Source organism: Convolutriloba macropyga, chromosome 11 (assembly GCF_964194025.1).
Source record: "Convolutriloba macropyga chromosome 11, txConMacr16.3, whole genome shotgun sequence".
NCBI classification, from domain to species: Eukaryota; Metazoa; Xenacoelomorpha; order Acoela; family Convolutidae; genus Convolutriloba; species Convolutriloba macropyga.
Window position 1 is genome coordinate 21,899,023 of NC_134478.1, and position 26,678 is coordinate 21,925,700.

General features: G+C 36.3%; 1 protein-coding gene across 1 annotated transcript in view; it reads right to left on the reverse strand.

Annotated features, from left to right (window-relative positions):
- LOC142349924 (uncharacterized) overlaps positions 1–23,969 on the reverse strand; it is a 51,571-nt gene extending 27,602 nt beyond the window's left edge. Inside the window, exon 1 of the mRNA XM_075401779.1 lies at positions 21,119–23,969. Coding sequence (XP_075257894.1) covers positions 21,119–23,867 — 2,749 coding nt within the window. The 5' untranslated portion in view covers positions 23,868–23,969. The remainder of the gene's footprint in view (positions 1–21,118) is intronic.
- Positions 23,970–26,678: the final 2,709 nt, after the last annotated feature.

Genomic DNA, 26,678 nt, shown 5'->3' on the forward strand with positions numbered 1-26,678 from the left:
GGACTTAATGAAGTTTGATTTACAAAGTTTTCATAATTTTTGATAGTTCAAAATAAATTTTTTGAATTTTTTGATTCTCTTCAACGGTCGCTTGGTTAGGCTTTAGATGGTTTTGCGTGAGAGTTTGTTTAAGAAACAGTTGTAATTTCCGGAACAACAAACTTGAATCCCGCCAGTATGGGTAAAATGTCGGTTAAATTGCAGCATCTAGACTCTTACGCTTCTATTTGAACTTCTTACGTGAAGGGCTGAATTGGCGGATGAAAGCGGGGCCGGGGAGAGGGGGGGGGGGGGTGAAATGATTTGAAAAAATCGTCATTTGTTGCAAAACGGCCCATAATTATTCAAAGCTGTTTCCTTCGGTCTACCCAAAACCTACAAATGTCGCAAAACTAAAAGAGCGCCGAAAGAGCTAATATTTGCGTGGTTTAAAGGAAGCGTCGCAGTTATAGCAGCAAAACAAAGCTCCCTGTTTTCAATTGGGCTCGAAAATGAATCAAGCAAAATATCCTATCAATTGAAATTGCAATAGTAACAACGGATGTCACGCAGCCTGAGAGACAAATTTCAACTATTCAGCGTCTAATTAACAACACATGTTGGCATTTCCATTCACTTTAAATTGCATTAACAAGGTTTTGGGGTTACAAGGCATATGGGCCGCAACAATTAGTCCTCTCGAACCCTGGATTTCGGCTTCCAAAACTACGCTACGATTTAGTTCCTGTGTCTATCGTAAGACCTCAATTATTAGTTGAACCAGAATCGTGAATAAAATCGCGAATAATCTCGAACAAATCATGAATGTATTCATTCAGATCACGACTGAATTCATTGTAATTCAAGAAAAACAGAATCAAATCTCAATGAAACAAAACACAAACTTATTCAGAAGACTACAAAATGACAACCAACAACTAATTTTGCAGCTTTCAAATAAATAAATAAACAAATACAAATATGAATTTATGTGAAATAATTAATTTGGTAAGAAAACGTTCGAAACAATATAAACGACGTAACGAACTAGAAAAGGGTATTCACATCTATAAATTAAAGAGATTAAATTGAAATAAAATTATTACAAGCACACGTACGTATACAGTAAAACACGTACACTAACACAACCGCTTATCTTACACAATTTTTCGTTTATAAAATGTGACTATATTGCAATTTGATATTTCCCAAGATATCCTTCTTTTAATAGAAATACAGAGAAAAGCTGTGGGAACTTCTTTTTCTATTAACCCTTCACAAGGGGGGTGAAAGCCAGTGTAAAAAGTAGATGTAAAGAAGTAGTATTATCAGACGGAAAATAGCCCGATCTAATAGAATAGCTCAGTTAATGTGAGGAAAATAGGTGCAGAATAAATTCAAAGCAACAAATACTTATAACTTCAATTCGCATAAATCTATTTTCACTTTAATTTTAATTCAACTCTCCTGCATTCAAAAGAATGATTCGATTTCAATGCCCTCAAAAGGCCAGCTTAAAGTGGAAAGTTAGGAAAATTTATTTTATTAGGCAGGAAACAAAAATTTCAGCCTCTTTTGGGCTTTCCAATTTTTCACTCCAAGGAACTTTTCAGAATAGAATAATTGATGCGAGAGTGCAACAGGTTAACAGGGCATTTATTGGGGCAAGTACAAGTCGATTTCTCTTTCAAACAATTTCTGCAAATCGACAACAACTGTAACAGCAAAATGTTTTAACTTTGCGCAATTCTATTAAGTTCAACGGTAAAAACGGGCCTATTTGTCCCAAAAACTCAATTAACCGTTTTTGAGTCAGTTTGCGGTTTTTGTTCAATTTTCAATTTAAAAACAAAATGGCGGTGGCGGCGAAATCGGCAAGTGCAGATTGTCAAAATGAAAAGACAAGCAATCTAGCCAGCTAGTGAGGGAACTGAGTAAGTGAGCAATTATTGTTATCCTGGGACAAACTACAAATCTCCCTCTTGTCTTTTGTAGCTCTCACTCATTCTACTCACTCACTGTAAAGAGCAATATAGGTCCTTTATATCTAGTGCACGAGCGTGAATAGATGGATGATAGTAGTCGTCGTAGTTGTAGGAGTCATATGCAGTTAGTTCAGCTCCTCTCTAGACTCAACTCAGTTCAGCTGCTGCTGCTGTGGTTGTTGCTATTGTGCTGATGATGATGTAATAACAGCCTTCCTATACATTCATCTAATCCAATACATACACGAGACTAACTACTACTATTAGAGTGAGCTACAACTACAACAACTAATACTAACTACAAATGAACAAAACTACAAATACTGCAGCCTACATTTCACAAGTGAAGATCGCAAATTTCCAGGCACCCAATTCAGGGACTCCCACAAACATACACAACACTCACTAACATACACAATCATACACACACACACAAGAATACAATAACACAAACGCAAAGATGATACAAACAAGCGGACGCTTGCCAGGCAGTGAAATGTTAATGAGAGTTAGATCTCATTCGAACAGACGAAAAGCGGCCAGTGTGTTGGTTCCTTTATTGGCACTACTTTTTCAAGTGAAAAGAATATTCGCCATGCTAGTGGGAGCAAATGTATTTCATAGAATAAATAACTCAATCTAATACATCAGACTAGAACTGATTGGTTTATAAATCGACTTCGTAGGAGCTCTAATATACTGAATAACAAGCATTAATAATATCATTGCCAGAACCATTGTGAAGTTAGAAGATATTAGACTTCTGGGAACTACTTGAGATTACAATGTTTGATTTTCTGTCTAACCTTTGTGATGTGATCGCCTAAAGCTCACTTGCACACAAGTTTTTAATAATATATTGATCTCAATTAATCTCTAATTAGAATGTAATATCCTCTTTTCGCGTTAAGCCTTCGTATTAAAAGAGATTAAAATAATTCAAAAGTGAGATGTGTACCAAAAATATTCACACAAAAAACAGAAGATGCTCTAATGAAAGCGAAAAATAACTTCAGACCTCAATTGAAGCAAGAAAACAGCATGGATACACAAAAACTGCTTTGAAGAGAGCCTGAAAACAAGGTTTACCTGCATGTGCACTGAAAGATAGCAGTCTGCATTTTGGAAACTCGATTACAAATTGCCATCAACGAATAGATAAACACAAACATATTTCCTAATGTTTTGAAAAGCACCTATATCACCAGTTTTTTTAATGAATTGAGGCATATTAGAACCCGAACAATAAATCTGAACTGAAAAGTAAACCATTGTTGACAAAAATTGAATGGAACAGTTTTAGTGTCATTAATACTGATACTTTTAGGGCAAATTCATTGCAAAAATGTCATGATTGCCAGTTGGCAGATAATACAGTCATTCTATGCAAAAAGAAGCACAGTTAAACTTATTGGAGATATATTGGAGATATTACTGGAGATATTTTAACAAGACGGACCAGCACTTGGACAGAAACACAAAAACAATAAATGAATGAAAATTGAAATACTGATTTTCAAACATAGCCGGCAGATTGCCGGAAAATAACCGCGATAGACGCTTGTGGCCTTCCATGAATTGAAACAACTAAAGAAAAAAGAGACAGATTGACCACCAGTCCTTTAATAGACTACTAGACTTTTTGGGTTACAATCCGATTGTCATTTTTATGAGACATATACGCTCTAAGAGGAAAAAACCCTAATAGACAAAGTATATCAAAAACTCAAGACTAATACTCAAGAAATAGGGCATATAGGTTTGGCACTACTTCGATGCACACTGTTAATCTTTAACTAAATGTTCATAAAATAGTAAAAACCAAAGTGAAATTGCCGCTTATTAACAAAAACCACTAGAGAGAAAGCGAATATTTGTTCATATACCGTTTCCTCACTCTACTTCAAAATTAGAGCAAAAAAATTCACGTCGCAAAACCACTCGCTTTTTCACTCCACTTCCTGTTTCGTTGTGAACAAAATCACTACTCCAATTTGACTTCAAAAATCATGAAAATGTGTGAACAGACCTTAAGAAAAAACAGCGCCCCAATACAATTCAAATTCTTTGAATTGTAAAAAAACCACGATGTCCCCAATAATAGCCCCTATCGCTTCAAGGCTATTAATCAAAAACTCAAGACTAATACTCAAGAATTAGGGCCTATAAGTTTGGCGCTACTTAGATGCACACAATTGATCTTCAACCAGTAAATGTTCATAAAATTTTAAGCTCAATAAGTGAGTTCAGAAGTCATTTTTTTAGTGAAGTAAGTCACGCAATTCACCTAAAAGCAGAAATGACGTCACACACACAAATTTTAACTGCAAAGGAGTAAAAGTCAATGAAGTCATTGCAAAAGTAAATTCCAAGAAGACAGGTCGTAAGAATCATCGATGGAGACCACGAATTAAAAAAAACATAGCAGGACAAGTCCTGACGTGCAATTCAAAGAATTTTAACTGACTAAACATAAAAATAGACTTAGAACGAATTATGGGTGAATTGAGAAAACCATTTCTAAAAATCAGATAAAAAATGAAAAAAAGAATCAATGTCAAAATGCCGCGTGTGAACAAAAAACCACTAGCGAGAATTTAAAATTTGGTTCAAGAACAAAACTGGGCCTAGAATAAACTATGAATGCATCGGGAAAACCAATTGAAAAAAATCTTATCCAAAAAATTGAAAAAACAGTAGAAATTGCCGCAAGTGAACAAAAAACCACTAGCGAGAAAGCGAATTCTTGTTCAAAGACCATATTTTCACTCTACTTTAAAATTAGAGTTAAAAAATTCACGCCGCGAAACCACTCGCTTTTTCGCTCCACTTCCTGTTTGGGCGTAACCAAAATCACTACTAGAATTTGGCTTCAAAAATAACGAAAATGTGTGAACAGATCTTAAAATAAAGACAGCGCGCAATACATTTCAAATTCTTTGAATTGTAAAAAAAAACACAATGTCCCCAATAATAGCCCCCTCGCGGCTATTAAAAATGAAAAAAAAATCATTGGCTCGAAGCGTACTGTTTAAAATGCATAGACTGGAGCCAACTGGTTATTTATGTGTTATAAATCGTAACAAAAACTAACAAACGTGATTTAAGTCAGTAAGTTTATCAGTCAAACGTCACTTGTTTCGTCGTCAAATACCCCCCAAAAGTATAATTCTTTCCAATTTCACTGCCCCCCCCAAATTTAGAATCTCATTCTATTAACAGAAGTTCGTTTTCTCAAAAGCAAATAGGATACGGTCAGGACTCTTCTTGTTGAAACCAAAGTCCTTCCAGCTGCAGAACACGAAATGACCGAAGTATCGTTAAATAGGTTTTTCGATATTCTACAGGAGAAAATAGAAAGCTCTAACGAAAGCTGCAACAAATCGATAACATTCCAATCACCGTACCCATCAACTCTTACCACCGTAGCCATACCGTTATTCAGCATCAAAATGTAAGTCAAGATGGAGTAGCGGTTCAAACGGACGAATTATATTCAGAAGTTGAAAACAACTTCCCGTTACAGTTAGATAAGAAACGTCTTAGAGCAAATTTAACCAAAATAACCGGAGAAATGATAAAACGGCACGGAATAATTGCATAAGACAAAATATAGCAGTATTCAAGAACTAATGTTTGATTTAAATACTACAAGCATGATTGAAATTTAACCCGAGTGGTTATTTTTGATTTGCATATTTCAGATTTTTTTTTTAAAATGAAGTTAGAATTAAAGTTAGCTTAAAACTTCTTTTAATTACCCAAAAATTCCAGAAAGCTATCTTAACAGCTCTAGTATTACAAATATAAACAATTGGTATTAATAATCACATGAAAAACCGCACTTTAATAACAGTAACATTCGCTAAGCATTATCTTTTTTTAAAACTGATCAAATTCGATCAGTTTTGAACAATGATTCAAAATTTGTTCAATATTCGTTTTTGAAGCTAATATATTTCGAATTCCTCGCCTAATAGGCCGCTTAAATTTCCATGGTCGCTTACTTTATTTTGGAGAGAAACGTTACATTCCTCATTAGTTTTTCTTGTTTCAACTTGGGAGTATCCGCAGTAAAAATAGTTATATTTGTTTCGGTATTTTAATCTGGAATATCATTGAAAAACTAATTCTTCTGATAAACTCCAAGCTATCTTTGAGACCCACCAGGCAGAAATGTTAAAATTTTTTCTCAAAAAAATCGATTGATGATACTGGAAAAAATAAGTAAACAATAAGTGCTAAGTGCCGAAAAACTTAACATTTATGGGAAAAATATATTAAGAAATCGAACTCAATGAATTTTGATTCCATTAGATCTCTATTTAAAAAAATGAAAGGACGGTGAAAGCTCAGTTTTCAATTTTGGCTCTGACATTAAAATTCACACGTGAAATTTTACGCTTTTTATGATGCAATTATTTCAATACCCATCATTGCTTTTTGCCTTTTTCACACCGAGGAACGTCTTGATGACATTGCTTTTGATTGCTGAAGGTTTGATTGAAAAGAAATTCTCTTATTACTTGATCAACCATTTACCTCATTGTCCCTGTAAAAAACGCATTTACATCTAAAAACGGCATGGAAAAGATCAGGTTATCTGTTGGTACAAATGTACAAGAAATTGCATTTCTAAAAATTTTGCGTAATTTTCTGCACAATAGGCGTCTCTTTTTTAGACAAGAAAAGAAAAAAGACAAAGTTTTTTTAGAAAAAAATGCCTTTCCCCATATGCAGGCTGATACGTAGACAAGGATGAAAAAATAGCAAAAATTGAGTAGAGCAGCTGTATCACATAGCACCATTTGTGCAAGAAACTCTTTAAACTCGAGTTGCAATTGTTTTCCTTGATGATTCCACAGCAAAGCGTTAATTTGAACAGTCGACAGATTTGAGTCCGGACAGATTTGAAGTGATTTGAAGTACGACAAAAAGGTGTGGAAATACCAATCAAACTACGCGTTTCAATATGAAATATGTTTGCTCTATTATATCTCAAAAACTGATTACAAATCAGTATTTAATTCAATCCCTTCAATGTCGATTGCCTACAGCTCTAATCAGAAGCATAATTTATGAAGTTCGCTTATATGTAATTTAGCTCGATAGTCGATGAGTATTGGTGACCATTTGCCTATGATTATTTTGTCTGTTTCTGCTGAATTACTTTTCAGTAGGCTCTTTTCTTGATTAAGCTGTTAATTTGCTGATTAAGACTATTTTATCGAGGAATAATTTTTCTTTACTATTTTTAATAGGACTAACGGTAATTTGAATGTCAAAATTTACACATGTAAATGAATGTTAAGTCCTTCGGTATCTTCTGCAAAGTCAATCTAAACCACTGAGCAAAGTTGTCGAATTTGAACTTAACTTTTAAAAAATATTACCGTCTCCGTAACTTTAAAAATATAAAAAATCTCGTAAACGGCCCTCACTGATACTGTAAGACCTTAAGTTTTCTTAAATGTACGTTGTTGTGAAATTGTAAACTTAGCTAGCTTGGCCTTCTCTAAAAACTAATGGATTATATATTGTATTTGTTTTTGGAAATTAACAAACAAATTTCCTAAATAACAAAATTTATAATCCACTATGTTTTTCGATATAGATTACGTATCTCCAGTTTTCTGAAAATTTCAACTTCGCAAAGTTTTTTTAAGAAAAAACGAAGTCCCATTTTGCTAGTCAAAACCAATGATCTTATTGCACAGCAACGTATTTTCTGCACTGTATCTCCAGTTTTTAAGAAAGTACGAAGGAGTCTCAGTAGAATTGCGAACGAACTCTATTGTACTTCAGTTTTGCTTTGATATTTCCACAACTTTTTTTCTCATGCATTTGCCACTTGTTAAATCTTGTCTCTATTTTTCGGATGTTTTTATTAGACGTTTTAGTGTGCTTAGCCTTTTTATTTTAAAGGGAGTAGCAGACAAATTTTTCGAATAAACAACTTTCGTTCGGAATGCCAGACGTTGATTGCATACTTTATTCGGACCTGTCAATGCAGAATTTTCGTTCCAAGTTCGAACAACGTCATTAGACGAGGAAGTGTTGCTATGAACTTTCCATATCCAGTTTTAACCCATTAACTTGTCAAAATCAAGCAGTCTAAGGTGTTGCCACTTTATGTGCAAATTCTTAAAGCAATAATTAAAAGTTAATTGAACTAAACATAGCTGGATTATCCAATAACTTACCCCTGAAAAGTTTATCCTCAATCATTTCTTTTTGGAATTTGATATATTTTTGCTGTGAAACACTTGAAACTAAATATTTTGATAACTGCTATACTACCAGCATCTCTGATACATTTTGGCAAATTTTGTATAAATCAAGACTTTCATCAAAACATCAAAAAATGCAGTGTTGTTTGTTTAGGTTTTTCGAAAAGCTATTGTTCTAATAAATTCTCAGCTATCATTGAGCAGTTGGCTTCGTCACTAGCTAACTGTCGTTTAGTGAGGCTAGCTTTGGCTTCATTGAATGGGAGTGGGTCAAATTCTGAGAACCAACATTCACACTATGATTTTGTCTAAAACAGTTTCGGTGAATCGCGCACTTAGGGTCTAGTGAGCCAAAAGGCTTTAAGAGAACTTAATGCCCTCCAAGTGTTTCATGTTGATCTCGGTTTTGAGGACAAAACGTCAAATTGGTCAGACGAAAAATCGAAAAAAGATCGCATGACTAAAATAACTTCGACAAACTTCGTTTGAGAGGAATTAATCAAAATTGGAACACTGAGCACATAAGATACAATAAATATGTAGACTCAAATTAATTTTTTTTCAACCTTTTATCTTGAATTTTCGCTTCATTTTATATACCAATACGGCGAAACGCAATTTTTTCTCCCTAAGTGCACTTTTGAACACTTTTAATGAGCAAAAAATGTTGTTTCCGCGACTTTTGGGCTCAGAGATAGCTGTAAAAAATCTGACCCATAAAGTTCCGCGGGGAAACTACAAGCATGCGGGAAAATTGGAAGATTTTCCTGTCTTCATTTTACTTCTATTCCACTAATCTATGGCTCGGTTTTCACGCGAGGCATTGATAAAGAACACGCTCGGCCAGTACTTCTTTTCGAGTCATGAGACTGCCCCAAAACAATCTAATCCTTGGCGTTTTTTCAAAGAAACCACGATGAGACCAATAAGAGCCTTGTTATTGCTTCAGGGCTATAAGCTATATGATATCAACCATACTGAACAGTGTACGAGGGAATGGTGAACAGCAAATATTATGCTCTCGTGTTTTACTTTTATATCCCTTACATAGCCAGCAGATTGCCGCGAAATACTTCCGTGTACTGTTAGCCAAAAATGAGAGAATTGAGAGAAGACTTGCTGATGCAAAATATTATACCGTTTTAAAATTCAAACTGGTTACTTCAATTTGGCTGCCATGCTTTATTATTAGCAGTAATTTTATATGAGCCCTTTTAGTGTTAAAAAGCCATTCAGAGAGTGAGGCCAATTAGCTGATTCAATTAAAATTAACGCAATTTCGCTTAAACCTAACCTGCAATTAGCCTAAAAACGAAGTCAAGGACGTAAAAGCTAAGAGCTGTAAAAAACACCATTATAAAATCAACAAAAGATTTTCGAGATTTTCCGAGTGATAAAAAATATAAGATGATTGCCAGAAACTAGCTGCGATATTTTCGTAGACCAGCAGAGTCAGAAGAAGCAGAAAAAAATAACCAACTGACGTCAGAAAAATTGATCTCAAACGATTAGAGGGAGCTCAAATCTATTGCAACTTGCTTCAGTCGGGTGGCGGTGTAACAAAGTTCACTTGCGGGGGCTTCAAATGACGTCATTTGAGGATATTGTATACCACTATAACTACTAATAAAATCTTAAGTGAAAAAATTACCTATTTCAGTTGACTTTTAGTAATGAATTCTGCCACTTGAGTTCAGCTGCTGACATTTGTGAATGAGATATGTATTTAGATCAAGCAAAACGAAGAAGTCAATCAAAAACGTCAACCGAGTCAAAAAGGTTAAGCAAAAACTTTGCATAAAAAATATCACGTTTACAATAAATACCTCAAACTTCACTCGTGTGCAGTTAAAAAATAAGGCGGAAAAGCAGAGGTTTGTTTTTTACTTACTATGGAGAAATAAGTAATCTTTTGATATGGAAAAAAAATCATCTAACTTATAGATTGTTTCTATTAGTTGCCCTCAAATAACCTTCAATTAGAGTACCATATAAAGAAAAGGTCATTTTGATAGTGAGGAAAGCCATTTTTGAGTGAGGTAAGTCACATGTGACCAAAAACTTAATCACTCGAATGAGCAAAAAAACTTTCAACTTAAGAGTGAAAAATGACATCACGCACGCAATTCAGTTAAAAAACATTTAAGTTCCCTCACCCAATTTAACTATTTGAGGAACATTCTGAAAAGTTTGCTTGACTTCAAAAAGAGATTACGCTCTTCTGCTCGAAAACACAAAACGACTTAAGTCGGACGAACTGCTGCCTAACGACAGACATGGTCTCATTTTAATTCCCCGGGAGAGATAATAGCCTAGATAATATTATGGAGAGCCTGAAAATGTCGCCATAAGAGCATGTTTCACGCCACTGTTAAAGAGTAGAAAAAATCAAATTCCATTTTTGCAACGTTTTGTAATAAATTGCTACCAGTTGAGTGCAGACGGTTTTCTTAAAATTTTGAATGAGAGGAACAATTGAGATTGAGAAAAAGTCAAGAAGTCATCCGCGAAGAAGTCAAATAGCAAAACTTTTATATAATAATACACACATGACTACAATAACTGCTTCGAACCTAATCCTAGAGGACATAAAAACTATTTATATTAGACTTAGCATTCAATTCATAAGAAGTGTAAAAATTACAAATCAATAAAAAAAGTTTTTCACGAAATCTTATTAAGGCTCAAATATAACACTGCCTCAAATTTGCAACATGCTTAGCTGGTTTGGGAGCAGCTGAAACAATATCTTTTCCTATTCAGCCATAAACTGATTGACAGATACACATCATAAAACGTACTCTAACTATATATAGCTCTTCAAAAGAAACAAAAAAAGCGTGTCAGAGATGCAATGTCTTCCGATGGACAGTATTTCCTTTCAAAATGTAAGCTTATTAAACCAAAACTACTCTTGCATATATCAATGTTTTGCATGGCCTATAACAGGCAACCATAGTGAAAATTACTATAAAATTTAAAATGCTGCTCCGGTGCCACAATTGCTGCAAGATAAACATGAAAATTTGAGTCCTCCATAAAACCGTCAAATAAACGTGCAGAAAACTACACAGAAGCAAAAGCCATTAGTGATTTTGGTAGAAAAAATACTATATTTTCCGAAACAGCATATTGAGTTGAAAAAAAAAACTCGATAGTAGCGCTTGAATAAAATTTTAATCGTCTTACAGCCAAGATCATAGTAACTATGTTGTGTATTGGAGTTAATAGCATACATGAAACGCATTAATTGTCGACAACTTCTATATGCAAACTACTCAAACAAGCAAGTTAAGGCGTCGCTAAAATTCCGAGTGCTTGATTTGCTCAATTCTCAATACGGCAAGTGTATATATGCCGACTGGTGCGCATGCTGGCAATTTTCTGGGACAGGTCCAGATCACGAACATACTTTGCAATTTTATAGTAGATGTGTGCCGGAGATACCCTGTGTGACAAATATCTGGGCGAGGCCTCAATGCGAACCCATTTCGGTGTGATCAGAGCCATGTAGCAAACCCGGTTTCGTTTGACAGCTATCACGCGGGCTTTCTTCACTTTTCGCGAATATAGAACTCAGTTCCAGCACCATAAAAATTATCGCCCGTAAAAATACGGCGCTCGACCCCAATTGTTCGCTGGCGTTCATAACGACTCTCATATGAAGACGCATAGTTTTTCGTCGCCATTGCTTATCAAGCCGACAGTCTCAGGGCTATGAATCATACACCTTATCCGAAATGGGGCGGCCATGAACCTACCTCCGATATTTTATGTTTTAGTAGGCCAGCCATGAAAAATTTAATGCTATACCAGCCATATACATTATTTTTTTTACCTTAGTACCCGTAAATTCTACAAAATTAAGCTTATGCTCTCATATGGGAAATTAATAGGACTCTATATTAATGCAACCTATTCTACTAGAACCCCTCCCCCTAAATATAAAATGAAATTACTCTAGCATATAGAAGCAACGCGGGGAGGCGGCAACTCACATTTCATCAACTGACATTAAAGAGAAGAAAGAGTGATATAATATAATAAATATTAAGCAGCTCTTCATATCCCACATCCTATTTCTACTTCTAATCCAGGGATAAACAGACAGGCAAGCCAATACGTCACTTATACTGTATTTCCCAATTTTGCTACACTTCCCAGCTAGTTAGCAAGCGCAGTCATAACTAGCTGCTGTCGCTTCGCTTAAATCAGGATATAGAGAAGGAGGGCAAAGGAAACACAGTCAGGCCTGGAAAGGGAAACTAAGGAATTCAGCTCAAATCAAACACAGCATAATTTCACCTACGGTATATGGGCTTAAATGCAAAATCACGTAGGAGACAGCGCTACGAAATGAAACATTCATATACATAAATAACTAGTTATATTAAAAACAAACAATATATAATGATTGATAAATCTTGATAATAATTATAACTGAGGGGAGAAAATTTCAAGAGACAGAAAGCCTAATAAAATAGTCACGGGTACTTCTATTCGTAAAAAGTATCATTTCTCAAGGCAATCAACTGGATGAAAAGAATTTTTATTAAGAAAAGAATTTCTAAAAGGAAATTCGTGTTTGTTTTATTTAAGCCTCACATACACTAAATCTATTTGACAGTCATCAAATGGTCTTTATCGAGAATGGCCAATTCGCAGCAATATTTAATTCTTTTTTTTTAAAAAAATATAGTTTTAACGTAATATCAAAGAGGTATATTCAACTTTAATCATCAATCCACTTAGTTTCTAATCTGAGCAGAACTTATAAAGCAAAACTTAAACCGCATCAGAAAATTATTCATGTCAACAATTTTGTTAATTCACTACTTTGGAGTGAATCTAGCACCTGGAAAACCTTATAGTTATCTGACTAAAAAAAGCAAACTGTTTGAACCTACGATTATCTGATGAATAAAGCTCACGCGTAGGCTTCAACGCAGCTTTAATATACTGCAGATAGCTTACAATTTCACCTGAACAGGAACATTATGAACAAATAGCAAACAAATATTGCGCCTCATTATCCATAAAAAGCAAAATTGAAGGAACAAATTAAGAGAGAGCTCAAGTGCAAGCAGCTGCTCTGTGTAATAACTTGCTACCTCAAGCATGATCAAATGAACCCGGTTTTTGTTGACACAATGGAACAAAGAGACGCCCGACATTTAGGTTAAGAACAAGCCCGGATTATTAACAGGCCGGTGGTGCTTCCTTCGTAACGCCCAAAACAGCTGCTATTCCGATACTACATTAATCGATTTCCATAAGTAATTTTTTGGGAAAGAGTGAAAAATGTTGTCTTCATTCTAATCATCAAAGGAAGGACGGGATGCATCCGATTTAAAAAATGCATACTGGTGAGAACATCCTACCGTCTGTTCAGATCAAAACTTCGGAAAATGAAATAATTCAATGCCATTTAATGCAAATACCGCTCTTATAGGAAACAGTTTCAGGCATTGAGGCACCACTATGCTAAAAACTAATCACAGCCGATAACATCAAAAATGATCTAATACAGAAATTTTTATTGATGCTTACGTTATATGCAACAAATTTTGGTTGAATAGGTAATACTTTCAAACCATAGCTGTGCTAGATATTAGTAAATGCATATTGCTCATATATGAGCCCTTTTAGTGTTAAAAAGCCATTCAGAGAGTGAGGCCAATTAGCTGATTCAATTAAAATTAACGCAATTTCGCTTAAACCTAACCTGCAATTAGCCTAAAAACGAAGTCAAGGACGTAAAAGCTAAGAGCTGTAAAAAACACCATTATAAAATCAACAAAAGATTTTCGAGATTTTCCGAGTGATAAAAAATATAAGATGATTGCCAGAAACTAGCTGCGATATTTTCGTAGACCAGCAGAGTCAGAAGAAGCAGAAAAAAATAACCAACTGACGTCAGAAAAATTGATCTCAAACGATTAGAGGGAGCTCAAATCTATTGCAACTTGCTTCAGTCGGGTGGCGGTGTAACAAAGTTCACTTGCGGGGGCTTCAAATGACGTCATTTGAGGATATTGTATACCACTATAACTACTAATAAAATCTTAAGTGAAAAAATTACCTATTTCAGTTGACTTTTAGTAATGAATTCTGCCACTTGAGTTCAGCTGCTGACATTTGTGAATGAGATATGTATTTAGATCAAGCAAAACGAAGAAGTCAATCAAAAACGTCAACCGAGTCAAAAAGGTTAAGCAAAAACTTTGCATAAAAAATATCACGTTTACAATAAATACCTCAAACTTCACTCGTGTGCAGTTAAAAAATAAGGCGGAAAAGCAGAGGTTTGTTTTTTACTTACTATGGAGAAATAAGTAATCTTTTGATATGGAAAAAAAATCATCTAACTTATAGATTGTTTCTATTAGTTGCCCTCAAATAACCTTCAATTAGAGTACCATATAAAGAAAAGGTCATTTTGATAGTGAGGAAAGCCATTTTTGAGTGAGGTAAGTCACATGTGACCAAAAACTTAATCACTCGAATGAGCAAAAAAACTTTCAACTTAAGAGTGAAAAATGACATCACGCACGCAATTCAGTTAAAAAACATTTAAGTTCCCTCACCCAATTTAACTATTTGAGGAACATTCTGAAAAGTTTGCTTGACTTCAAAAAGAGATTACGCTCTTCTGCTCGAAAACACAAAACGACTTAAGTCGGACGAACTGCTGCCTAACGACAGACATGGTCTCATTTTAATTCCCCGGGAGAGATAATAGCCTAGATAATATTATGGAGAGCCTGAAAATGTCGCCATAAGAGCATGTTTCACGCCACTGTTAAAGAGTAGAAAAAATCAAATTCCATTTTTGCAACGTTTTGTAATAAATTGCTACCAGTTGAGTGCAGACGGTTTTCTTAAAATTTTGAATGAGAGGAACAATTGAGATTGAGAAAAAGTCAAGAAGTCATCCGCGAAGAAGTCAAATAGCAAAACTTTTATATAATAATACACACATGACTACAATAACTGCTTCGAACCTAATCCTAGAGGACATAAAAACTATTTATATTAGACTTAGCATTCAATTCATAAGAAGTGTAAAAATTACAAATCAATAAAAAAAGTTTTTCACGAAATCTTATTAAGGCTCAAATATAACACTGCCTCAAATTTGCAACATGCTTAGCTGGTTTGGGAGCAGCTGAAACAATATCTTTTCCTATTCAGCCATAAACTGATTGACAGATACACATCATAAAACGTACTCTAACTATATATAGCTCTTCAAAAGAAACAAAAAAAGCGTGTCAGAGATGCAATGTCTTCCGATGGACAGTATTTCCTTTCAAAATGTAAGCTTATTAAACCAAAACTACTCTTGCATATATCAATGTTTTGCATGGCCTATAACAGGCAACCATAGTGAAAATTACTATAAAAATTAAAATGCTGCTCCGGTGCCACAATTGCTGCAAGATAAACATGAAAATTTGAGTCCTCCATAAAACCGTCAAATAAACGTGCAGAAAACTACACAGAAGCAAAAGCCATTAGTGATTTTGGTAGAAAAAATACTATATTTTCCGAAACAGCATATTGAGTTGAAAAAAAAAACTCGATAGTAGCGCTTGAATAAAATTTTAATCGTCTTACAGCCAAGATCATAGTAACTATGTTGTGTATTGGAGTTAATAGCATACATGAAACGCATTAATTGTCGACAACTTCTATATGCAAACTACTCAAACAAGCAAGTTAAGGCGTCGCTAAAATTCCGAGTGCTTGATTTGCTCAATTCTCAATACGGCAAGTGTATATATGCCGACTGGTGCGCATGCTGGCAATTTTCTGGGACAGGTCCAGATCACGAACATACTTTGCAATTTTATAGTAGATGTGTGCCGGAGATACCCTGTGTGACAAATATCTGGGCGAGGCCTCAATGCGAACCCATTTCGGTGTGATCAGAGCCATGTAGCAAACCCGGTTTCGTTTGACAGCTATCACGCGGGCTTTCTTCACTTTTCGCGAATATAGAACTCAGTTCCAGCACCATAAAAATTATCGCCCGTAAAAATACGGCGCTCGACCCCAATTGTTCGCTGGCGTTCATAACGACTCTCATATGAAGACGCATAGTTTTTCGTCGCCATTGCTTATCAAGCCGACAGTCTCAGGGCTATGAATCATACACCTTATCCGAAATGGGGCGGCCATGAACCTACCTCCGATATTTTATGTTTTAGTAGGCCAGCCATGAAAAATTTAATGCTATACCAGCCATATACATTATTTTTTTTACCTTAGTACCCGTAAATTCTACAAAATTAAGCTTATGCTCTCATATGGGAAATTAATAGGACTCTATATTAATGCAACCTATTCTACTAGAACCCCTCCCCCTAAATATAAAATGAAATTACTCTAGCATATAGAAGCAACGCGGGGAGGCGGCAACTCACATTTCATCAACTGACATTAAAGAGAAGAAAGAGTGATATAATATAATAAATATTAAGCAGCTCTTCATATCCCACATCCTATTTCTACTTCTAATCCAGGGATAAACAGACAGGCAAGCCAATACGTCACTTATACTGTATTTCCCAATTTTGCTACACTTCCCAGCTAGTTAGCAAGCGCAGTCATAACTAGCTGCTGTCGCTTCGCTTAAATCAGGATATAGAGAAGGAGGGCAAAGGAAACACAGTCAGGCCTGGAAAGGGAAACTAAGGAATTCAGCTCAAATCAAACACAGCATAATTTCACCTACGGTATATGGGCTTAAATGCAAAATCACGTAGGAGACAGCGCTACGAAATGAAACATTCATATACATAAATAACTAGTTATATTAAAAACAAACAATATATAATGATTGATAAATCTTGATAATAATTATAACTGAGGGGAGAAAATTTCAAGAGACAGAAAGCCTAATAAAATAGTCACGGGTACTTCTATTCGTAAAAAGTATCATTTCTCAAGGCAATCAACTGGATGAAAAGAATTTTTATTAAGAAAAGAATTTCTAAAAGGAAATTCGTGTTTGTTTTATTTAAGCCTCACATACACTAAATCTATTTGACAGTCATCAAATGGTCTTTATCGAGAATGGCCAATTCGCAGCAATATTTAATTCTTTTTTTTTAAAAAAATATAGTTTTAACGTAATATCAAAGAGGTATATTCAACTTTAATCATCAATCCACTTAGTTTCTAATCTGAGCAGAACTTATAAAGCAAAACTTAAACCGCATCAGAAAATTATTCATGTCAACAATTTTGTTAATTCACTACTTTGGAGTGAATCTAGCACCTGGAAAACCTTATAGTTATCTGACTAAAAAAAGCAAACTGTTTGAACCTACGATTATCTGATGAATAAAGCTCACGCGTAGGCTTCAACGCAGCTTTAATATACTGCAGATAGCTTACAATTTCACCTGAACAGGAACATTATGAACAAATAGCAAACAAATATTGCTCCTCATTATCCATAAAAAGCAAAATTGAAGGAACAAATTAAGAGAGAGCTCAAGTGCAAGCAGCTGCTCTGTGTAATAACTTGCTACCTCAAGCATGATCAAATGAACCCGGTTTTTGTTGACACAATGGAACAAAGAGACGCCCGACATTTAGGTTAAGAACAAGCCCGGATTATTAACAGGCCGGTGGTGCTTCCTTCGTAACGCCCAAAACAGCTGCTATTCCGATACTACATTAATCGATTTCCATAAGTAATTTTTTGGGAAAGAGTGAAAAATGTTGTCTTCATTCTAATCATCAAAGGAAGGACGGGATGCATCCGATTTAAAAAATGCATACTGGTGAGAACATCCTACCGTCTGTTCAGATCAAAACTTCGGAAAATGAAATAATTCAATGCCATTTAATGCAAATACCGCTCTTATAGGAAACAGTTTCAGGCATTGAGGCACCACTATGCTAAAAACTAATCACAGCCGATAACATCAAAAATGATCTAATACAGAAATTTTTATTGATGCTTACGTTATATGCAACAAATTTTGGTTGAATAGGTAATACTTTCAAACCATAGCTGTGCTAGATATTCGTAAATGCATATTGCTCATATATGTTCACATATAAGATTACTTAGCTTTAACAATATGTTTACACATTTATAAATGGGGGTGCCTAATTAAGCGGGGGGGGCGCTACCAGAAAAGATCCCCTTTACTATAAGGTTACAATTCTTTTCGTTCACAACTACTTCACATTTTCTACATTTTTCATTTTTGTTTTTGTTTGATTGGTTGGTGACGTTCAACTATGCCGACGTACTACTATGCCGATTATAAGAGTGCCAAAAATTTATCGGCCAATCACAATCGAGAACCAATTTCGGCATTCTTATAAAACCTATTGTTCATTAGAAAAAGAAAACTGCAGAAAGACAAACATTAAGAAAACAAAAGTAATTGCGGGCAATGGCCATGCCTCAGCGACCCGTGTGACTTGATATGAATCTATCACAACCGAACATGTGATCAGCGTACCCTGAAAGTTCTTTAAATATACTTTAGATCTCTTTTCATGATTTCGGCACACTTGAAATTAGTTTCACTTTCGGCACTCTTAAACGTCGGCATAGTTTTACGTCGGCATAGTTGTACGTAATCGATTGGCTACAACGGGTAAACCTTTTAAATTTTATTTAGTATCTCTATGTTACTCATTTTGCTAAACAATGTTCAGTGAAACCACTAAGTATTAACTATTGGCTGGATTAGCGAGAAATAGTTAAGAACATAAATTACAGCTTGCATTTTCAATCAGAAGTCAATCGTACTGTTCATTTTTTGAGAACAGTAAGCCACGATGATAAAAAACATACCAGGACAAGTCCTGGCGTACAATTCAAAGAATTTTCATTGACTACAGAAAAAAACTAGACCCAGAACGTACTATGAGTGAATTAAGAAAACAATTTCCAAAAAATCAGATACAAAAATAAAAAAAAACAGTAAAAATCAAAGTGAAATTGCCGCATGTGAACAAAAAACCACTATTGAGAAAGCGAACTTTTGTTCAAACACCGTTTTCTCACTCTACTTTAAAATTAGAGCGAAAAAATTCATGTCGCAAAACCACTCGCTTTTTCGCTCCATTTCCTATTTCGGCGTGACCAAAATCACTACTCCAATTTGACTTCAAAAATCATGAAAATGTGTGAACAGATCTTAAAAAAAAGACAGCGCTCCAATACAATTGAATTGTAAAAAAGTAGCAACACAAATAATATGAAAGATCGAACTAAACAGTGAAAATTGACGTCACGCAAGCTACTCCAGTGTTGATCTATAGAGCTAATTGAAAACGACAGTTAGAGGAGTGATCAGATGTCGCAAAATTGGTGGAGGCAGAACCTCTAGAAAAAAGCCATTCAGGCTAAAAAGATGTGTAACAGCTTCTCGTTCATAACCCTTCCTTCTTTCCTAGCATTCTCCTTTTTATTAAAGAATTAAGCTGACTTTCGATTTAAATTAAAAGCCACATATAAGAACGAATCACCATTTTAAACAAAAAAATTGAGACTGTTACTGTTAGACTTAGTTACTGTTAAAGCCTCAATGACAACTCGTCATTACATAAAATACTGTGCAATGAGAATACTACGAGATAAGAATGTTCCTAGGTATTAGAGCCCAATGATTAAATTTGATTGACCAAATAATGATTGGTTTAAATTAAAGAAAGTACAACAAACATAAGAAATGGCTAATAAATTAGTTGCCGTCGCTGGTGTGTGGTCGGCTTGCACTCCACTCGGCCTCTCCGTGGCCACAACCCCCGTTGCGAGTGGAGATATACCTTCGTTACATGATTTTGCATTTTTTCACAAAAAAGTGCCTTTAAAGTGCTGAGTTTAATATCAACCAATCAGAGCACTGGAAATATTCGGCTTTAAATCTAATTTTAAATCATTCTGCTTTGCGCCCGTTCGGCTCTACTGGCGTTCTCCAATGAAAATACTATGCAATGCGAATACTGCATAATTAAAATACTGTAAGGAGAATATGTAATGAAAACACTATGTACTAGGTGGCCGGAATATTAACGCATTTGGCTATGCCTCGCGGGTAACGGCCATGCCTTAGCGGTCTATGGGACTCGATATGAAACTATCACAACTGAGAAAAATATCACCACCGAACTTGAAATAACATTTGTGCGATCTCAAATCTGATTGTTAATGTCTCCTTTTCGGATAATATTCCATTCGGCTAATATTCAACGCACTGTAACTAGGCTACAAACAGCTGAGCAAGGCTACAAACAGCTGAGCAAGGCTACGTCAGCTGACACTCGAAAGATAAAACGAAAGATGAAATCACTGCTTATCTGCAGTTCGTATTAGCCAAAAAAATAGCGTTCAGAGTATCGGAACTAGAATAGATTTGAACTTCAAAAGCTGTTTTTAAATATTAAAACAAAACCTACAGATTGCCTGAAAATACACAATAAAAATTTTACCTGCAAAAACACCTTAACTTAACTGAAACGTTGAGGTAATCCAGTTTTACCTTAAGTTACCTAAATTTTACCTTAATTTTTAACCTCAACCCAACGTCAAGGTAAAGGTTACCTTAACTTTATTTAGTGTGTAGCTGACTCCCAGGACCCTTATTGGGATCGAAACAAGAACAGAAAAAAGTGTTGTGACAGACGTACACTTACGCCATATTCTTTGAGTGGGGAGAACGCTAATTTGGTTGTCAATATACTTGCTTTGTAATTTTCCATTCTTTCTTAAATACGTCCAATTAAAGAAGACAACTAAATCAACTGACTAAATGTTTTCGCGAAATGGTGGTGGTAATGGCCAGCCCTCATTTGTTCTCGCCAACCATCGTTGGTGGTGAATTAGAGAGTGACTCTACAAATCATCTAAAATGATGGAAATTGTCGAATTTTGCTGTTTTTACTAACCGGCTACGCTTCTAACTGGTGGTTGTGGCAATGGCTCGTGTGGCAGGTCGTCTTTTGTCTCAGATTCGTGTCCATCTTCGTATTGTTCAACTTTTTCATCTGCAGCGTTTGGATCAATGACGTCCATATCTTCTTCCTCATCATCACAATCAGAATCATCTGAGTCAACGTTGGAATCGTTGCGATCATCAGAAACGGAATCATGTCTTCTGTCCTTTTCATGGGCTGAGTTGAATTCGCTTTCCAACTGGGAGCCACAAGTGCTTTCGTTTCGGTTGTTTTGCGACGTGTTTGTAAATAAATCATCTGTTTTTGTACAATTAAGAAAAATTTTAGAACTTTCATAGATAGAATTAGCACCATTAAAAGACAGCGCAAGAGGCTGCAGTTTCAAAGCCGGTTGTCCGGCATTTTCTCCGAATTCTTTAAAATTTGAATAATTTGTGCCATTTAAGTGCAATTTAGAGATAGAAAACGCTGAAGAAGCTCCAGTTTTCAATCCTGGGCGTTCGAGCGTGAACAGTACCGGACCATTGACAGTTGGTGAGTTTTGAGGTCTAGTAAATCGATGTTGGAAACTAAGCGGAGTGGGAGTATGCACGTGGTCTGAGTTGGCCGATTTTGAACTCTGTTTTGGTGAAACAATAACTGGCGGGGATCCCGGACATCTTTTCTTTGGCGAGCAACAGTTGTCATCATTCGGATCTGGACTTGGAGTTCTAGTCGTGATATCAATTCCAGAGTCACAGAGATCTCGAGGTCCATTTCCCGATCCCTGATTTCCTTCTATTCGGTGGAACGGAACGCGTTGAGAGAAACTTGGTGTAATACTTGAGTGGCTAGCAGGACTGAAATTAATATTCTGACTCAGTAACTGATCGGCAGTTTGGTTAAGCTTCATTGCTCCAATCGCATGAACCGGAGGTGACAGGAAAGCCAAGCCGCCAGCAGCCGGGGAGCAGGACAAAGCGGGCGTCGAAGAAGCGCTCATACTCATTTGGGGGAAACGGTTGTAAACTGCAAAGGGAGAAACCATTGCCGACTGTTGTTTGGTCTGTGGAATTGGTCCACCGCTCAAATTTCTCATTCTCCCACCACGAGGTTCAAACATCCGACAACTTATTGGCCTTACTTTACTTGACAAAGGCGTGACTCTCGCCGACCCTTCTCTTAATGAAGCCAACACCTGTGCTATTTCATTCTTCTCAAATTCGTTATTCTGCTTCCCTAAGTCCCCGAAACTTTCACCCCTCATAGGAGTTACCGTGGCAGACCCACTCAGCCGATTGCTTGCGTCATTTAGATTAGAAACCGCACTTAAACTGCTCTGTCGATTTCGCTTTTCAGTATTGTGCCTGGAACATAAACCCTGTCGCTGCGATTCTTTGTTACACCCTTCCACACAGCAAAGACGTCTCCATTGTTTACCGTTAAATTTTTTTCGGATCCCATGACTGTTCACCTGAATTGTGCCTTTGGGCTGGTCAAATTGATTATTCAAGAACCCAGGAATTGGAACTTTACTCTGTTCAGTTGGCGTGGGTTGCAATGACGTGCAGAGCGAACTCTCGGACCTGCCAGGAGTTGAAGGGACTGATCGTGAAGAGACCGGAACACCTTCATGCTCAAATTTGGATATCTCCAATTCCTCAATCTCAGCATCTGCTGTGAAAACTGAATCTTCATTTATTAGTTTGACGGGGGACGGAAAAGTGGCACTCGAAGTTGATTTCCTCTCCGAACTGCTACTACTTCCGGCGGACCATTTAGAATCTTTCTGCCAAGGTGTTTTATACAGTCTTAATTTATCTACACGAACCGAGTACAGTTTATCACCTAATGACTTGACAGTAAATGTATCGCAATTAGTCTCAAGTACAGATGCAGGATAAAACAAAGAAGAATTTGGAGGGTTGAAAAGAAGACAAGTCCCATTTTTAATTTCTGCTGCTAGCGGAATGCTGTCTTGAACAACTTGAATTTCTTTAGCAGATACTGAAAACTTAACCACACGTTGCTCTGGCGCATTAATATCGCTGGACATACAGTCATGCAATTGCACGTGAATTGTTTCTAGTTGCTGAGTCTCAGATGAATCGACATTGCATATCACGCCACGTGAAAAAGCACCATTTTCTGTTTTGACAAGAACATTCAATCCAATTAAAAGATTACTCGAATCAATTGAAGAGGAAAAATGTCTCGTATCTGTGTTTATGAACTTTGTGTTCAAAATGGAGGACGATCCCTCTTTTTTAATTTCCGGGTTGACAACACTCTGCGTCTTGGTTGTAGGAGTTACAAGAACAGTTCTAGGTGCAATCAAGTCTGAGAAGCCTTTGAGCGCTTGATAGTTATATCCTGGCAACTCTAATTGCTTGGGGTACGGTTTGAAATCAGTCTTCGGAAAAGCACTATGAACTGCAAGCGAAGGTAGGAGCTGATTTGTCTTATCCAATGCCAAAAAGGACGTAGCTTGATTCAGGTCCGTCGCCAGTTTTATTTGCGGTGCCAATTGGAGCTTTGAATTTAGAAAGAAAGCCCCTTTCGGAAATTGCAATTGCTGACCACTGGCATGAACAACGGAGGGCGGCGGCACACGCGACAGGTCGGCTGAATTGATCAAAGTTGCCGGCTTACTGATTATTGCCTGCGCAAAGGTCGAAACAATGTCTGATCGATTTGGCTCCGATACATGGCCGGTGTTTTGTTCCTTACCAGATCCTAAAAGGATTCGATTTCTGTCCATGTTTAAGAATTGGAGCTAAATTTACCACGGTGCATAGTACACTGTCCTTCATTGGCCTCAACAATCATATCTCCTGAAAATTGCCACTTGTAATGACCCCACTGTTACGTAACCTCATTGTTGTGATACTTATTAGGTAGCATTTGCATTTCAGTCAACTTTGTGACGAATCGTATAATAATAATAATAAAACAGAATTTAGGAAAAGTCCAAGGGTTTTACATTAACCCCAGTTTGTTTCGTTCAGTTTATTAGATAACAAAATTCAGTTTTTTCACGTTCATGGAGTTGTTGCACCCACACATAATTCGCCAAGAGCACGTGTTGTTTTCATCGTAACGCAGTCTGAAGTAGACAAAATACAGATCGAGAAGTTTGGCTTTGTGGTTTTCATGAAATAGGATATCGTATTGGAAGAACTCATTAAAGGTGTTCGCAAGGTGGCAGGCTCTGTACCAATAATCGGATTCACATTTCCTGAGTTTTGGTTGTCGACATATGAAGTTACAAGTCGTTTGGTATCGAGTTGTACCTGGCTCGGTTATTGATACATGAAGTTTCCAGTTTAGATCAACTTTCCCCGTTAAAATTTTTGCAAATAACAAAACGACATGTAGCTCATGGTATAAGGATAAGGGAAGTAAATTGAGTTTTAAGAGTTTAAGAGTTTTAAGTAAGGAGCTGGATAGCCCTTGCGTTCTAGTGATTTTAGAGATCCGATTTACTGTTCAGTGAGATCAATATTCAATACAGAACTGTAGCAGCTCACTGTAGCCGCTTTTATTTTAGGTAACTTAAGATTTTCTTCTTCTTCAAGATCGAAACTACCAATTGCGTTAAAGAATTACGTTCTTCTGTGGTCCTAAGTAACTGATTACAGTCAATTAAAAATCTTGAAATAAGGAATAAACCGTGCGGAAAAATGCCGTAATGTGTTCAAGGACAAACTTAAACAGATAGTCAATTCAGGGAGATGAGAGCAAACTGATGCCATCCGTTGTTAGAAGCATTAGGCGCGAAATGAGTAATCACTCCGCACTGGCTCAAAATAGACTTAATGGAAAACTTGATAAACTGTCAGAGAGAGAGAGAGAGAGAGAGAGAGAGAGAGAGAATAGACAACTGCGGAATGGCTCCCGTAGAAAAATTGTGATAATGGATGCCGGTGAACTTCAAAATTTTACTTGACATTCTATCGTTGGGACCTAAACACCCTGTGAGAGACAAATTTAATGAGGTGCACTTCCTCGCAGGTGTGAACAAACATGTAGGTGAATTAAACGAGAATAAATCTGAGGTTGAGAAGCTTTGTGAATTTGAGGCGTCCGCAAAATGGTATGCAAAAAGTGTACGCGAAATCCCAATGGCTACAGGAGTCAAAAAGTGCATGATTATCTATAAGCCAATGATTTGCTGGCGGTATCATTTGACATAGGCTGCGGTTTCTGTGTGCTGAAGTCAAGGTACAGGGAAAAAGTTGATGATGTGATGAACTTGGACAAGTTTCAAAAAAATCAATGGAGCAAAAGATGAAATTGTGATCATAAATTGAAAACAGAAAAACAACAGCTGCAACAATTAGTGAAGCAAGGGAAAAATGCTGACGAAATTCATCAGACTCAAGTCAACAGGTTCAAAACCAGCGAGGCTTTATGGCCTGGCAAAAGTACATAATAAGGATACACCTCTCCGACCTGTTCTTTCGATACCTGGTAGCAGCTACGAAAACTTGAACAGATCTGTGGCACCATTTTTCAGAAAATACAGGGCGCAAACATTGAAAACAACACGCAAGATGCTAGAAAGGCCTTAGAGTCTCTTTCTCTTTCTTGAAGATAGCGAGCTGAGAGTATTCCTTGACGTACAAAGTTTGTACAACAAAGTGCCGTTTGGAGAAGCTATAGAAGTTGCCTTAAAAGAACTCCACCTAAACAACCTAGCTCAAGAGATCCCAAGATCCGCAATGAAAAGCTTCTAAAAACTAGCGGTGAAAAGTTTTCATTTTATGTTTAACGGTATATGGTCTGTACAATCAGCTAGTCTGGCAATGGGTGAAACACTGACTGTAATACCAGCAAATGTGTGGTGTGGATGAAAGCGTTTGAGGAATCAATGCAAAAGCCAGAGCTTAATGAAGATAACTCTAGATCTGATCAAAAAGAAGTGCAAAGACTGCAACCGAATTGTGACCTTCCTAGGAAGAGGAGGAGAATGCGATTCATATAAAAACTGGTTTCAAGCAAATTTGCAAAAACATAACTAATGAAGAACTGGCCAACATGCAAGATGTTGCTTGGATTTGTACGTATTGCAGCAACCAATAGACAGAAGGTGGTTTGAGAAGATGAAATCTTTCAAGAGGTATTTGAGTGATATTATCTGCACTGTTGGTGTTGACTCGGAGAAAGATTTAAAGCTTGAAAATTCATTAAAAAGAAACCCGCAATTTAACTTACAAAAAGTTAGCATGGAAGGGTATTAGTAAACTGATTGTATCTTCTGTGGTTCTAAGTCCTTGATTGAAGGCGGAGTTAAATATAGGCCTGGTTTATATGAATAATGACCTGTAATCTGGGTGGGCGCTGCGCTGTCTCCCAATCTAATTCAGTTGACGAAATCTGCTTGACGAATAATAGCGAAACCAAATTTGTAAAACCTAATTTTTGTCTTACGATTGGAGATCACCATGAGTTTTTAAGACAATGTATTAACAATGATGCAATTCTAGATTTTTTGAGGTTTTGCAATCCTAAAATTGAAATTTATTCTGAACAAACGATGCCCAGTTTTCAGTTAAAAATCTTGAAACAA